This window comes from Myxine glutinosa, assembly GCF_964187855.1.
Source record: "Myxine glutinosa chromosome 12 unlocalized genomic scaffold, kmMyxGlut1.1 SUPER_12_unloc_2, whole genome shotgun sequence".
NCBI lineage: Eukaryota > Metazoa > Chordata > Myxini > Myxiniformes > Myxinidae > Myxine > Myxine glutinosa.
In genome coordinates, this window is record NW_027616356.1 from 655,257 (window position 1) to 671,795 (window position 16,539).

At 47.0% G+C, this 16,539-nt stretch overlaps 1 protein-coding gene across 3 annotated transcripts in view; it reads left to right on the forward strand.

Moving 5' to 3' along the window:
- Positions 1–605: 605 nt before the first annotated feature.
- The window catches only part of LOC137437914 (transcription cofactor vestigial-like protein 4), a 41,256-nt gene continuing 25,322 nt past the window's right edge, over positions 606–16,539 (forward strand). Inside the window, exons 1-2 of one of the 3 annotated variants that reach the window (XM_068132646.2) lie at positions 606–1,197; positions 13,170–13,335. In XM_068132646.2, coding sequence (XP_067988747.2) covers positions 1,119–1,197; positions 13,170–13,335 — 245 coding nt within the window. In that variant the 5' untranslated portion in view covers positions 606–1,118. The remainder of the gene's footprint in view (positions 1,198–13,169; positions 13,336–16,539) is intronic. The other 2 variants (XM_068132647.2, XM_068132648.2) reach the window with 2 other exon arrangements.

Below are 16,539 nucleotides of genomic sequence, written 5' to 3' on the forward strand. Positions count from 1 at the left end.
GGACTTTTTTTTTCTAAACTCTTAATGCTAATGATTTCAAACTTGGTACATAGTTCCCTCATGATAAGTTACAGATCAAGTTCGAACTTCACGACGTTTCGATCATTTTTGACAAAGTTGTGGCACTTTGAACTTTGGCAGGGGACATGTATTGCAGCGCAATACTCAGAATGCTTGTTCAGCTTGTGATTGCTGGTTGCATCATTTTCTGGGAGCGTGGCTGTGCCGCTGATGCAATGCTCCCTGTTACCAGTCATCTGATACTCATTTTTCCGACCTCGGGTTGACAGGCTGAGTCAACCCACCTGGTGTTAATTCAACGTCACGACAATGGCTCGAACTCAAGACCTTAATATCTCAAGCCAGCCACCTTATATTTATAACTGTTAAGCCACCACCATGCTTTACCATGCTCGATGCTCAACATCTAAAGGAAATGTCACAGACAGATAAATAACCATAGGTTAGCAACACCACGGTAACTGCAATCTTTGGTGGGTCTATAGGGTCGGGGAATGCCCCATGAAGGTTTGGCATCCTAGCTCGTGATTGGTCGACACGGAGCGCGGACCATCGTGTGGATGGTCATTGGTCACGGTCCCGGCACACAACAGGCCAGTTTTCGGGAACTACTGTACCTCGTGATCTCTGCCAACAAGAGCAAGGCTGAACACCAGTATCCGAAGGACGACGTACTCCGTGATGCATCACCCTGCTTGTAAAGTACTAGTACGCGGTTTGTCATGCGTTCCTGTCACTTGTGTACGGTACCCGAACCAAGACAAGCGAACGGCAGGTTAAATAGCGATGAGTTGTGGTGCCATATTTACACTCTTCTTTGACTCCAGTCCAGTGAGATCCCATTCCAGTGTTTCCACCATTTCGGCGCCAGAAGCCCGCTCGACCCCCTTCCCTCCACTCTCCACCCGTTCGTCCCCCTTTCCTGTCCCCGACCCGAGCAGAATCACCGGATCTGACTACGCAACGCAGGCCGTGCGAGCTCAGAAAGTCTTACAAGGGCCTTGGATTTCCTCCTCGGGATCCAAACGAGTGGAGCCACCAATACTGTTCCTTTGGGATTCGCTTCCCCTCCGAGATCTCGATCGTCGTCTCCAGAGATGCATCGCTTGCTGAGGCTTCACTACTTTGACTCAGTGAACAATAACAGTGCCGGGCGGGACCTGTTCGCATTTAAAGGTAATTACGGAAAACCGACTTTCCTGGCTCCCCGAACTTGTCTTTACCTTCAGTCTACTCCTCAGGGACTACCTTTACCGTGCGAGCCCCACTCACCCCATGACTGAACCGGATCACCTCCTCCCCCGATTCTTCCAACCATCCTTACCCTCGCCCTCCACCAAAACTTTCCATACCCTGCAAACCCCCATTATCACACTGTATCCCACCCATTCCCCCTCCACCCCCATGATCACACTGTATCCCACCCATTCCCCCTCCACCCCCATTATCACACTATATCCCACCCATTCCCCCTCCACCCCCATTATCACACTGTATCCCACCCATTCCCCCTCCACCCCCATTATCACACTGTATCCCACCCATTCCCCCTCCACCCCCATTATCACACTGTATCCCACCCATTCCCCCTCCACCCCCATTATCACACTGTATCCCACCCATTCCCCCTCCACCCCCATTATCATACTGTATCGCAACCATTCCCCCTCCACCCCCATTATCACACTGTATCCCACCCATTCCCCCTCCACCCCCATTATCACACTGTATCCCAACCATTCCCCCTCAACCCCCATTATCACACTGTATCCCACCCGGTGTCGGTGTGTACCCTGGTAAGAATAGGTACACCGTATCCCTGCGTGCCGTAAGAGGCAACTAAGAGGGTTGGCGTCAGGAAGGGCATCCGGCCATAAAAACATTGCCTCAAAAAGAGAACCATGACAATTACAACTACATATGGGCAGGGTACAGCCCGAAGTGGAGATCGGTTTCTGAGGTTTGGGACATGGAATGTAGGGACAATGACGGGGAGATCAGGAGAAGTGGTGGAAGTATTGATCAGAAGAAGAGTGGACATATGTTGTGTGCAAGAGACGAGATGGAAGGGAAGTGGTGTGAGAATGGTGAAGGGTAGGCAGGGACAGAAATACAAGTTTGTGTGGCAAGGGTGCCGAGAGGGCGTGAATGGTGTTGGTGTCCTGTTTTCTAAGGAGTTTGTAGACAGTGTGGTGAGTGTGACGAGAGTGAGTAATAGGTTGATGATGGTGAAAATGATGATTGGAAAGCTCTTGGTGAACGTCATCTCGGGATATGCTCCGCAGGTTGGTCGGAGCGATGAAGAGAAGGACAAGGTCTGGTGTGCGATAGAGAAGCTGATGGAAAACGTGAAAGATGAGGAAGTTGTTGTGGTAGGAGGACACCTAAGTGGACATGTGGGAAGGAGTATGGACGGTTTTGAGGGACTTCATGGGAGTTACAGATATGGTGTGAGAAATGGAGAAGGTGAAAGGATTTTGGAGTTTGCTGATGGAGCTGTATTGTTGATTTGTAATACTCAGTTCCAGAAAGGGGATAATAAGCTTGTTACATACACGTCAGGTGGGTCGACGACAACCGTTGACTACCTGATGGTGCGTAGGCGAGATAGGGGGCACCTCCGGGACACAAAGGTGATCCCGGGGGAGGAGGCTGTTTCACAGCACCACTTGGTTGTCTGCGACATAAGGGTGAAAGGTGCGAGGAGAGCTCGGTGGGTGAAGTACCAACCGAGAATGAAGGTTGAAAGAGGTGACAGTAAGGGAGGCATTAAAAGAGAGGCTGAGTAGGGTCGAGGATGATGTAGTTGAGCTTGAACGTGGTTGGATATCAATGAATGCTAGTCTGTTGGGAGCCGTTGGTGAGGTATGTGGATGGACAAAAGGACCACCAAGGCACTCGGAAACATGGTGGTGGGATGATGAAGTTGGAAAGAGGATTGAAGAGAAGAGGAAGAAGTTCAAGCAATGGCAGAAGGCGAAGGGTACGGGAGCAGAAAAAGCAGAGCATGAAAGTTATAAGGCAGCCAAGAAGGCTGCAAAGAAAGAGGTAGCAAAGGCGCAGGAGGCATGTAGGAAAATGTTCGGAGAACGCTTGGATTCGGAAGAGGGTCAGAGAGCGGTATTCAGGATTGCAAATCAGATAGCGAAAGAGAGGTGTGATGTGATGGGGGTGAGTTGCTTGAAGGATGAAGTGGGACAAATCGTTGTGGACCCAGATGGAATTAAAGGAAGATGGAAAAGATATAAGGATATGCTGTTGAATACAGAGAATGAATGGATGGCAACATGGAGAGTAACCCAGTTTTAGGACCGGCAGAGAAGATAACTGAGAAGGAAGTTGAGGAAGCGATAAAAGCAATGAAGAGTAGAAAAGCGGGAGGGCCGACGGGAGTTGTGGGAGATATGTTGAAGGCAGCAGGAAGTTCGGGTGTGAAGAGAATGACAACAACAACACACAACATGCATTTTAAAGGCCATTTTCCCTGCTAGAGCGGGGGTTAGCCTTGCGGTCCCCATGACAATCTTCTCCATTTTGCCCTATTTTCTGCATCTCTCCTTGTTAACCCCCTTGCCCGCATTTCTTCTTCCACCATCTTTAGCCAAGTCTTTCTCGGTCTTCCCCATCTTCTACTTCCTTCTACATTCATTTCCATCACTCTTTCAACCAGTCACTTTCATCCTTCCTCAACACATGACCAAACCATCTCAACCTGTTCCTCTTCACAGCATCAATCACAGGCTCTATTCCCATCATCTTTCGCAATTCATCATTTGTCTTCCTCTCTCTCAACGATACTCCGCACATCCGTCGAACCATTCGCATTTCCACCCTTTCCAACCTTCGTTGCTGCTCTACGTTCATTACCCATGTCTCGCTCCCATAAATCAAAACACTTCTCACACATGCAGCATACACCTTTCCCTTCAGCTTCAACGACACTCCCCTCATCATCAGCACGCCACTCAATTCCCGAAACTTCTTCCATGCACATCTCACTCGAGCAACCATTGCCGAGTCTGATCCACCTTCTCCATTCAGCATGTCTCCGAGGTAGCAAAATGTTTTCACACCTTCCAGCTTCACGCCGTCTCCAAGATCCAACTCAACATTTCCTCCATCTGCAGCTCCCTCTGTGCACACCTTACATTTGAATGTAGCTACCACACTGGTTAATGACCCTCTCAGACCACTACATTTTTGATGAACCCACTCAGCGCACATTGTACACTGAATGGAGTTCACTCCGACACCCTTCCTACACACAGCACAGGGCCACTTCCCAGTTCTTTCCACCTCACCACATGCTTTACCACTTGCCATCACCTTTGTCTTTCCGATATTCACCTTCAGACCTTTTGTCTCCATACATTCCTTCCACGTGTTCATCTTTTCCTTCAGTCCATCCATACTTTCCACAATCAACACCAGATCATCTGCATACAACAACTCCCATGGTAAACCCTCCTTTACGTTCTGAGCCAGCACCTCCATCACAGCTACAAATAGTAGTGGACTTAGTTCGGGTGTGAAGAGAATGACAACAACAACACACAACATGCATTTTAAAGGCCATTTTCCCTGCTAGAGCGGGGGTTAGCCTTGCGGTCCCCATGACAATCTTCTCCATATTGCCCTGCAGGAAGTTCGGGAAGAGAGTAGCGGAACAAAGAGAGTAACCCAGTTTTAGGACCGGCAGAGAAGATAACTGAGAAGGAAGTTGAGGAAGCGATAAAAGCAATGAAGAGTAGAAAAGCGGGAGGGCCGACGGGAGTTGTGGGAGATATGTTGAAGGCAGCAGGAAGTTCGGGTGTGAAGAGAATGACAGAGATCTGCAATCTGGTGGTGAAAGAAGGTCGCATTCCAGTGGATTGGGAACTGAGTACCCTCGTGCCTCTATACAAGGGGAAAGATGACCCTCTGGAGTGTGGCTCGTACCGAGCGATGAAGTTATTGGAGCATGGAATGAAGGTATTGGAAAGGGTGTTGGAGAGGAGGATAAGGAAGAAAGTGAAGATCGACGAAATGCAGTTTGGATTTATGCCAGGAAGAGGAACGACAGACGCACTCTTTATTGTGAGGCATTTGCAGGAGAAGTACATGGAGAAGAGGAAGAAGTTGTTTCTTGGGTTTGTTGATCTGGAGAAAGCATCCGATAGGGTTCCACGCGAAGTATTGACATGGGCATTGAGGAAGTTAGGAGTGGAGGAATGGTTGATCAGAGTAGTGATGGCAATGTACAAAAGAGCGCGCACAGCTGTAAGGACGAAGGACGGGAACAGTGGTGAGTTTGAGGCGAAGGTGGGAGTGCATCAGGGGTCGGTACTAAGTCCACTACTATTTGTAGCTGGGATGGAGGTGCTGGCTCGGAACGTAAAGGAGGGTTTACCGTGGGAGTTGTTGTATGCATATGATCTGGTGTTGATTGCGGAAAGTATGGATGGACTGAAGGAAAAGATGAACAAGTGGAAGGAATGTATGGAGACAAAAGGTCTGAAGGTGAATATCGGAAAGACGAAGGTGATGGCAAGTGGTAAAGCATGTGGTGATGTGGAAAGAACTGGGAAGTGGCCGTGTGCTGTGTGCAGGAAGGGTGTCGGAGTGAACTCCATTCAATGTACAATGTGCGCTGAGTGGATTCATCAAAAATGTAGTGGTCTGAGAGGGTCATTAACCAGTGAGGCAGCTACATTCAAATGTAAGGTGTGCACAGAGGGAGCTGCAGATGGAGGAAATGTTGAGTTGGATCTTGGAGACGGCGTGAAGCTGGAAGGTGTGAAAACATTTTGCTACCTCGGAGACATGCTGAATGGAGAAGGTTGATCAGACTCGGAAACGGTTGCTAGAGTGAGATGTGCATGGAAGACGTTTCGGGAACTGAGTGGCGTGTTGACGAGGAGGGGAGTGTCGTTGAAGCTGAAGGGAAAGGTGTATGCTGCATGTGTGAGAAGTGTTATGATTTATGGGAGCGAGACATGGGTGATGAATGTAGAGCAGCAACGAAGGCTGGAAAGGGTGGAAATGTGAATGGTTCGGTGGATGTGTGGACTATTGTTGAGAGAGAGGAAGACAAATGATGAATTGCGAAAGATGATGGGAATAGAGCCTGTGATTGATGCTGTGAAGAGGAACAGGTTGAGACGGTTTGGTCATGTGTTGAGGAAGGATGAAAGTGACTGGTTGAGAAGAGTGATGGAAATGAATGTAGAAGGAAGTAGAGGACGGGGAAGACCGAGAAAGACTTGGCTAAAGATGGTGGAAGAAGAAATGCGGGCAAGGGGGTTAACAAGGTGAGATGCAGAAAATAGGGCAAAATGGAGAACATTGTCATGGGGACCGCAAGGCTAACCCCCGCTCTAGCAGGGAAAATGGCCTTAAAATGCATGTTGTTGTGTGTTGTGTATCCCACCCAATCCTCCTCCACCGCCATTATCACACTGTATCCCACCCATTCCCCCTCCACCCCCATTATCACACTGTATCCCACCAATTCCCCCTCCACCCCCATTATCACACTGTATCCCACCCATTCCCTCTCCGCCCCCATTATCACACTGTATCCCACCCATTCCTCCTCCACCCCCATTATCACACTGTATCCCACCCATTCCCCCTGCACCCCCATTATCACACTGTATCCCACCCATTCCCCCTCCACCCCCATTATCACACTGCATCCCACCCAATCCTCCTCCACCCCCATTATCACACTGTATCCCACCCATTCCCCCTCCATCCCCATAACCACATCACATCCCGAACCATCCCACCCCTCCCCCCCCCCCCTTTAACCACAACACATCCCACCCCTTCCCCATCCCCCCCCCCCCCCACCCCTCTCCTTTAACCACACAACATCCCACCCCTTCCCCCTCCATCCCCCATAGCCACATCACATCCCTAACCCTAACCATCCCACCCCTTCCCCCCCCCCCCTTTAACCACAACTCATCCCACCCCTTCCCCACCCCCCCCCCCCCCCACCCCTCCCCTTTAACCACACAACACCCCACCCCTTCCCCCTACATCCCCCATAGCCACATCACATCCCTAACCCTAACCATAACACCCCCTCCCTGGTTCCTTTGCACCTCATGATCTGCCTACACCTGACCCCACACCTCCTCCAGCCTCGCCATAATCTCTTTGCTCCATACAATCCTCTCACATCTTGCAGTGTGACCCCCACCGTGGACCCCCTAAATTCACCAGGGACACCACCATATACCCTTTTATAGGGGAAATCACCATACCCCATTACTGTGAAACTTTACTATGGACCCTGAAAATTCAAATCGCAGACAAGGCCTGGGGTTCTCTAAACCCCAATCCCCAACCATAGACCCTGCTGTATCAGGCCGATGAAGTTTCTCCGTGGATCCTGCCATTGACACCCTGCCATGGAACTCCATTGAATTCAATTCTCGCCATGGAACTCCGACAGAAATAATTGTTTTTCTCCACAAGATCAAGACTCCACGGTCGTGTCAGGTGACAGAGGGTGGAAAAGACAACAAAGTGACAGACCTGCCACAGTTGGACACAAGCGAGGGAATGAATGAACAGAAAAGGAGAGGAGGAAAGAAGACATGGTGGCCTGCAACTGCAAGTAAAAGGGTTGTCAGGGTTAGATGGGGTTAATGGGCAGGGGTGGGGGATGACATGTGAGCGTCATGGACCACGTGCTTCAAGCTCTGGAGTGATTGAACAGCCGTGGGAAGACAGCTCCACAAATGATACAAAAGAGGAACAAAAGAGTTGAGGTGTGCAGCGAGTCTGGATATTGGAGGTTTGACCAGGAGAGGGTTTTTTAAATAAAAATTTTAAAGGATTTTTGGGATACAAAATCAAGGCTCATGGAAGAGCTAGAACACGGAATGGCTCAGGGCACAACAGAAGAAAAAGAACAGCAAAAATTGAGAAGGGGGAAACCAACAGCAGCGTTGAGGGGCAAAATAAATGGACAAACAAGAGATGCAGGTAAGAATGAAGGGTAAGGGAGGACGTAAGGGGTGGATGCGACGGACGCAGAATCAAACTCTCAGGAAGTAAAAGCTGCAAATTTAGAAGGAGTTGGGCTTGGAGTGGAGAAGGGGGGTTGGGGGGGGTATGTTTATCGGGGGTAGAAAAGGTCATGGTTTTGGATTGGGGATTATCTGAGATGGTGGTGAACAACTGTTTTGAAGACCTGGAGGAAAGAATGAGATTACAGAGAATGTGGAAGTTGATTCCACAAGTGGGGAAAAGACGAACAAATGAGTGGAGATGAGCAGTGATTCTGGATTTTGGATGTTTCACCAGAAGGGTTTACTGCAAGAATGTCTGCATCCTGCAAAAACCTGGAAGAGAGGGGAGGGGGGAGTAAAAGCATGGAAAGGGCAAAGGGTGCAAGACCAGAAAGGATTCTGTGCAGCGAGTCTGGATCTGACACCTTTCGGCGTTTTGGCGAGTCTGAAGTCTGTCTGAACTTTCGTTCTGAAGTTTCGTTCTTTCGAAAGACTTTCGTTCTTTCGTTTTTTCGTTTCGACTTTCGTTCTTTCGAACTTTCGTTCTGAAGTCTGAACTTTCGGGGAGTCTGAAGAAGACAGAAACCATCGACCTTTCGGCGATGGAAGAGTGATAGGCCCATAGACTCAACTTCAACGTGGGAGATTCCGAGGATCTTGAAGGCCTTGGTTTCCACTGCAACAAGCTGAGCAAGGTGTGAGGCAGGGGAGCCAACCCAGAGGGGAGAGCAGTACTCCATCAAGCTGCAGACGAAAGCTTTGTAGGTGGATAGGAGTTAATGTGTCCCAAGGAAGGACTTTGTATGATGGAGGATTTCCAGTCTTTGGAGGCCAACTTGAAATGTGGTTTGCCCTAAGAGTGTGACTCAGGAGACTGAATGTCAGAACTTCTTTGAGAAGATTGTTAATAAAGTAGATGGGAGACTCCTTATCATATCCCATCATCTGGTCTTCCCTTATCATATCCCATCATCTGGTCTTCCCTTATCATATCCCATCATCTGGTCTTCCCTTATCATATCCCATCATCTAGTCTGCCCATACCATGTCCCATCATCTGGTCTTCCCTTATCATATCCCATCATCTAGTCTGCCCATACCATGTCCCATCATCTGGTCTTCCCTTATCATATCCCATCATTGAGTCTTCCCTTATCATATCCCATCATCTAGTCTGCTCATGTCATGTCCCATCATCTGGTTTTCCCTTATCATATCCCATCATCTAGTCTGCTCATGTCATGTCCCATCATCTGGTCTTCCCTTATCATATCCCATCATCTGGTCTTCCCTTATCATGTCCCATCATCTGGTCTTCCCTTATCATATCCCATCATCTGGTCTTCCCTTATCATATCCCATCATCTGGTCTTCCCTTATCATATACCATCATCTAGTCTGCTCATGTCATGTCCCATCATCTGGTCTTCCCTTATCATATCCCATCATCTGGTCTTCCCTTATCATATCCCATCATCTGGTCTTCCCTTATCATATCCCATCATCTCGTCTGCTCATGTCATGTCCCATCATCTGGTCTTCCCTTATCATATCCCATCATCTGGTCTTCCCTTATCATATCCCATCATCTGGTCTTCCCTTATCATATCCCATCATCTGGTCTTCCCTTATCATATCCCATCATTGAGTCTTCCCTTATCATATCCCATCATCTAGTCTGCTCATGTCATGTCCCATCATCTGGTCTTCCCTTATCATGTCCCATCATCTGGTCTTCCCTTATCATGTCCCATCATCTGGTCTTCCCTTATCATGTCCCATCATCTGGTCTTCCCTTATCATATCCCATCATCTGGTCTTCCCTTATCATATCCCATCATCTGGTCTTCCCTTATCATATCCCATCATCTGGTCTTCCCTTATCATATCCCATCATCTGGTCTTCCCTTATCATATCCCATCATCTGGTCTTTCCTTATCATATCCCATCATCTGGTCTTCCCTTATCATATCCCATCATCTGGTCTTCCCTTATGATATCCCATCATCTGGTCTTCCCTTATCATGTCCCATCATCTGGTCTTCCCTTATCATGTCCCATCATCTGGTCTTCCCTTATCATATCCCATCATCTGGTCTTCCCTTATCATATCCCATCATCTGGTCTTCCCTTATCATGTCCCATCGAGTCTTCCCTTATCATATCCCATCACCTGGTCTTCCCTTATCATATCCCATCACCTGGTCTTCCCTTATGTCCCATCATCTAGTCTCCCCGTATCATGTCCCATAATCTAGTCTCCCTGTATCATGTCCCATCATCTAGTCTCCCCATATCATGTCCCATCATGTTGTCTTTCCTTATCATATCCCATCATCGAGTCTGCCCTTATCATGTCCCATCATCTAGTCTCCCCGTATCATGTCCCATCATCTAGTCTCCCCGTATCATGTCCCATCATCGAGTCTGCCCATATCATGTCCCATCATCTAGTCTCCCCTTATCATATCCCATCATCTATTCTCCCCGTATCATATCCCATCATCTGGTCTTCCCTTATTATATCCCACCGTCTGGTCTTCTCTTATATCCCATCATCTGTTCTTCCCTTATCATATCCCATTGTGTAGTCTCCTTGTGTCATGTCCCATCATCTAGTCTCCTCGTATCATATCCCATCATCTGGTCTCCCCATATCATGTCCCATCATCTCATCTGCCCATATCATGTCCCATCATCTAGTCTCCCCTTATCATATCCCATCATCTATTCTCCCCGTATCATATCCCATCATCTGGTCTCCCCGTATCATATCCCATCATCTGGTCTCCCCTTATCATATCCCATCATCTGGTCTCCCCGTATCATGTCCCATCATCTCATCTGCCCATATCATGTCCCATCATCTAGTCTCCCCTTATCATATCCCATCATCTATTCTCCCCGTATCATATCCCATCATCTGGTCTCCCCGTATCATATCCCATCATCTGGTCTCCCCTTATCATATCCCATCATCTATTCTCCTCGTATCATATCCCATCATCTGGTCTTCCCTTATTATATCCCACCGTCTGGTCTTCCCTTATTATATCCCATCATCTGGTCTCCCCGTATCATATCCCATCATCTGGTCTCCCCTTATCATATCCCATCATCTGGTCTCCCCGTATCATATCCCATCATCTGGTCTCCCCTTATCATATCCCATAATCTGGTCTCCCCATATCATATCCCATCATCTGGTCTTCCCTTATCATATCCCACCGTCTTCTGGTCTTCTCTTATATCCCATCATCTGGGCTTCCCTTATCATATCCCATTGTGTAGTCTCCTTCGTCATGTCCCATCATCTCGTCTCCTCGTATCATGTCCCATCATCTAATCCTCCGTATCATACCACGTCTCCTCTTTTCATTGTCCACCATGTCGCTCTGCTCTTGCCTATCCTCACCTTCGAGGGAGTGTTGGTGGTACATGGAGCAGCGACTCACAAACTGTGATTCTCTGCTCTATGTAGTCTGTTTAGTTTGTGATTATCTGCTCATCCCACATCCTTTCTTCTCTTTTTATCCCCCATTATTTAATCTCTTACAATTACCATCATATCTTCTCCTCTTACCAACCCATCATCTGGCCCTCCTGTCTGCCCCACCCCATCTCCTTCTGCCACCCCACATCATCTTGCCTGACCATGCATCCCTCTTCACTTCGTCTCCTACCATCCTTCATCATCTTGTTTCCTATTCTCATTTCCTTTTACCTCTGTCCAACATGTCCCCACCCCAATAAAAAGCCTCCATCCACCTCCTCTGGTATATATCACAATATTCTTTCTTCTCCTCCTCCTCCTTCCTCCACTTTACATCTTGCAGCCAAAATGTTCCCTCTTTTCATGTTCAGTCCTGGAATTTCTATTTTGACTCTGTGTACAAACAATAAGCATGTTTGTACATACTGTGTGTCCTGAAATAAAACCGGATTTTATTTCATGTATTGTACAGATGTCCCGTCCCCCCTCTATCCGCTCTGTCAATGCCCCCATTGTTCTTTGTGATTTACAATTTCACTTGTAGCTTTAAGACAACAATCCCCTGAGCTTGCCCTTTACTTTTTTGGATTTGTTCTGCTCGTTTTTACCTCCATGAAAAACCAAGATGGTAGCAAGCAGCCAAACTAACAAAAAACAAACCAACATCTTTGAGTAAACGTTGTTCATCATCCAACGTGTGTTCCATGGACAATGATACTTGCTTCCTGCGGAAACGGATACAAGTCATCCCAGACTCGTGGACACGTGCGTCGCGCTTTCATTGCCAGTTGACCTGCTTCCCCGTTTTCCGCGGAATTGCTCTCTGTGTGGACGGCAACGCGTTGGAACAGGAGGGAATTTTACATTTGGCACAGAAGCGGCTTTGGGAAAATCCTGCCACCTCAGTTACTTATCGACCTCAAGTGTTAACCGTTTACCTGAAGTGCGAGATGCATCACACCGACACCTGGCGTACCATATTGCCATTTAACGTTGTTGCTGATTATCCAGAATCACACGTTTTTCTATCACTGGGCGAATTTTCAGTGGGAATTGGAATCAAAGTCGTGATTTGGCATGACCAGGGCATTGGGAAGTATCGATGCCGATTGGTTGAGCACTTTATCAAATCCACCGAGGTGCTTTCCCAGCAGATCGAGTTTCCAGCCTGGATGGTTTCCGATGAAGAAGCCACCCCGCAGGACCCCCTTCCCTCTCCTTCGTCTGTGCCTCGCACTGGAATCCCGGCTGCCTTATCCACAAGGTCACACATGGACTCAGCTGTGCGTGTTCGTACGTGCCTCCCCGTGCACCGCACAGCTGGTTCGGCACACTGTGTGGCTTCTGGGGAGGGGTTCCTCTGGAATTGTTGAAAGATGTCCAAGTAGTTGTGTGTGAGGTATTGTGTGTGAGTAGTTGTGTACGCTGATTGCGAGCTCATCGATAAGCTCATTTATTAGTGTTCTTTGTGACGCAACCAGGACAGTGCGTCACCTGGAGGGATTCTTGATTGCACACCGGAGCCTTTTGTCTTGACATTTTCATCTGAACCATTTTAGTGAAAAACAGTTAGAGCATTGTCAGTGATGACTTTGGTGTACAAACACCTTCACCTTGAACCCCCTTTCCTTCTACTCTTGCGTCGCAGGTGATCCTTTTGCCCATGGGATCCTCGGACTCCCGCCGCTGCTGCGGGACCCCAGGGCCGTCTTCGTGCCCTCGGCTCTGAGCAAACGGAAGCTGTGCGATGATGGCTGGCACGACCTAGATGGCCTGGAGGAAGCGGAAGGACCACGCGCAGGCAAGATGCACGTGTAAGTTGGGTGGGAATTGCCTCGACAGCGGTGCACTTTCCCAGATTGCCTTTGAGTGGTGCTCTCACCGTTTTCTGCCAGTGAGATGTTCTGAAGGCGATTCTCAAGTAATTACTCGATGATAAAATGTTTCTAGCTCTCGCCATGTAGAGGAATAGGAAAACCCCAGCTGAATGTGATAAACAACTCAAAATTTAAATGTTTTTCCCTCCAATTTAAACTCCATCTCATATATGTTTTGTAAGTTATCTGCACCGTTCAGTTTTACCCTTTCATATCTGGGTCTGTCAGGTGAGAGCATCACCTGATATCCACACTCAGTGCTTTGGTGATCTGGTGAGACCATCACTTAATGAACAAATTACAATTGCATTACCAGTATTCCTAATGTGGACTCTAACTTGGTCCAATTGGAGCAGAGCATGAACACCTGTCCTTTGACTTACAGTTCCATTAAGTACCTACATGTAACCTTTTTGGCCCCCAACTGTGTGTCAGCCTGCCCAGGGCGTATATTTGGTGTCCTTTCCGTGCATCCATCCAGACCCTCTATTCCAAAATGATTGTATGCATATCTTTGGTATTCGACATGTATACAATCATATCTGGGCATGAGTCAGGTGAAATTCTTTTGGGATGGGAGCAAATTTGGAAACATTTTGTCCCGGATTTGATCTTCACCAAAATCTAATAATTTCGTCCTTGTCAAATACCCAACCTCTCCACCAAATTTCATCCAAGTCTGTCCACAACCTTTTCAGATATCCTGTTTACAGACAAACAGACAGGTGTGAAAACATAATCTCCATCCACCTTCGGTGGCAGGAGTAACTGGAAAGAGCAATCAGGGATCACCTTGAGACCCTCACCAGCAGACCCTCACCAGGACATGTTTTCTGTGGTGTTTTTGTTTGGCGTGGTTTTGTGTGCTGTTTGCAGTCGTATTGTATTTTATAGACGCAGTCACGTTCTGCACTTTCTAGACATATGCACGTTCTAATTGTACAAACTTTATAGATGTAGTCACATTCTAATTGCAATACTTTATTGAGGTATTCTTATAGTTTTTTTTATCCGCATGGCATCACTTTGGAACAGTTTACCTGCATCCCTCTTTCCCTTCAATCCCAACCTACCTCAATTCAAGAGGAATGTCAATGGATTCCTCCTTTCTGTCTAATATCTATACTTTCCTTTGTGTAGCCCCCACCTGGAGTGGCCTTAAGGCTTTGTGGTGGGCTATATCTCATAAAAATGAAAAAAATTGGAGGTACAGTGGCTTCAGAAAGTATTCACACCCCTTGACTTTCACATTTTGTGGTGTTACAGCCTGAATTTAAAATAGATTAAATTGAGATTTGTTTTGTCACTGATCTACACATAATGGCCCGTAATGTCAATGTGGAATTTTTTTTGACATTTTTTTTTACAAATTAATTAAAAATGAAAAGCTGAAATGTTTTGAGTCAATAAGTATTCAACCTTTGCTATGACACTTCAAATTGAGCTCAGGTGCATCCAATTTCCTTTCATCATCCTTGAGATGTCTCCACAATTTGATTGGAGTTCACCTGTGGCCAATTCAATTAAATGAACATGATTTAGAAAGAAACACACCTTTCTATACAAGGTCCCACAGTTGACAGTGCATGTCAGAGCAGAAATTCTACCATTAAGTCAAAGGAAGTGTCCGTAGAACTCCAACATAGATTTGAGAGGCGACATGGATCTGGGGAAGGGTATAAAACAATTTCTAGAGCGTTGAAAGTTCCCAAAAGCACAGAGAGCTCCGTCATTAGAAAATGGAAAGAATATAGAACTACCCAGACTTCCTAGATCTGGCCACCCAGATGACATGTAGTCTGTCTACCATCAGGTGGCGTTTGTGGCTCACACTAGCACATTATGTGGAGACAGACAGACAGACAGACAGACAAACAAACAAATGGACCCAAGTGCAATATTCTCTCATCTGAACTACCTGGCGGTTCCACCTGTATGGCATGAAGTTATTATTCCAGCACCCAGAGCTCTGGTCCCCAGCATTCAGAGAATTCTGATTCATTCTTTCTGGGGGAGGCCACCAATTGCCAGATTTGTTGTGCAGACCCTGACATGTAGGTACCCAGAGTTTCGTGAACATGCCTGGTCGAATAATGGCTTTTCGAGTGATGACAATGAAGAGTCTTTTCTATAGTGAAGTTGTGTCTTGGTGTCCTCTCACTAACACGTTGTTTCGGCAAGTAGGTGGAATGGACTATAACCTGGAACTTTTCCTTATACTCGTGGAATTGAAGCAGGTCAACAGATCCCTGTTTTACATCAGTATTCTTAATTCCTTGCAATACCTAGGAGTGCATTGTTTAGAGGTTTCTCATGATGCTAAGAACTTGGGTATGAGCCACTGTTCCAAAATCCACTATTTCTGGAATCTCTGCCTGCAGGTCATTTAAGAAATATTTTACGGATATTCGAATAAACAAAGTGAGAGATCTTGTGGAGCCTTTCTTGAAGCGATGGTTGCTTGCTATCCCGATTTATTGAAGAATTGGTTTTAATTAAACCTTCCCTGAACTTAATCACTTCTCAAAAACAACATGGTGTGTTCCCCTCAAAGAGTGATGGGTCTGTTGTGTTCCACGTCATGGAAAAATTGGTATTTTACAAGATTTGCCTAGAAGCATGTTTACCTTGTTATACTGAACCTTGTCTGCACATATTAAATTAAAACATGTATATTGTTGTAGCAATGTCTTGAAGGAGGTAACTTTGCAAAGCATAGCGATAGTTATTTCCCGTAGTGCATGTATTAGCATAAGAGTGAGGTAATTTAATTGTGAGATAGGATATGTGTCGATGTATGTACAAAAAGTTTAGCCTGGCGTTGGCTTAGCGGCTAGGGTGCCAGCTTAGGATCCTAGGATCCTGGGTTCGAAATCCCGGTCGATCACTGAATTAACGCCAGGGGGGTTGACTCAGCCTGTCATCCTTCCGAAGTCGGCTAATTGAGTACCAGTTCACTGGTAATTCCCTGTTTGTCATAAAAGGCGACAAAAAGGGTTGGCGGCAGGAAGGGCATCCGGCCGTAAAACATTGCTTCAAAAAGGGGACCGAAAAACAACAACAACCACGGTGCCCGAAAAAGGCCAACCCCCGCTTGCGGGGAAAAATGGCCTCTAAAGGTGTTTTTTTTTTTTTAATGTA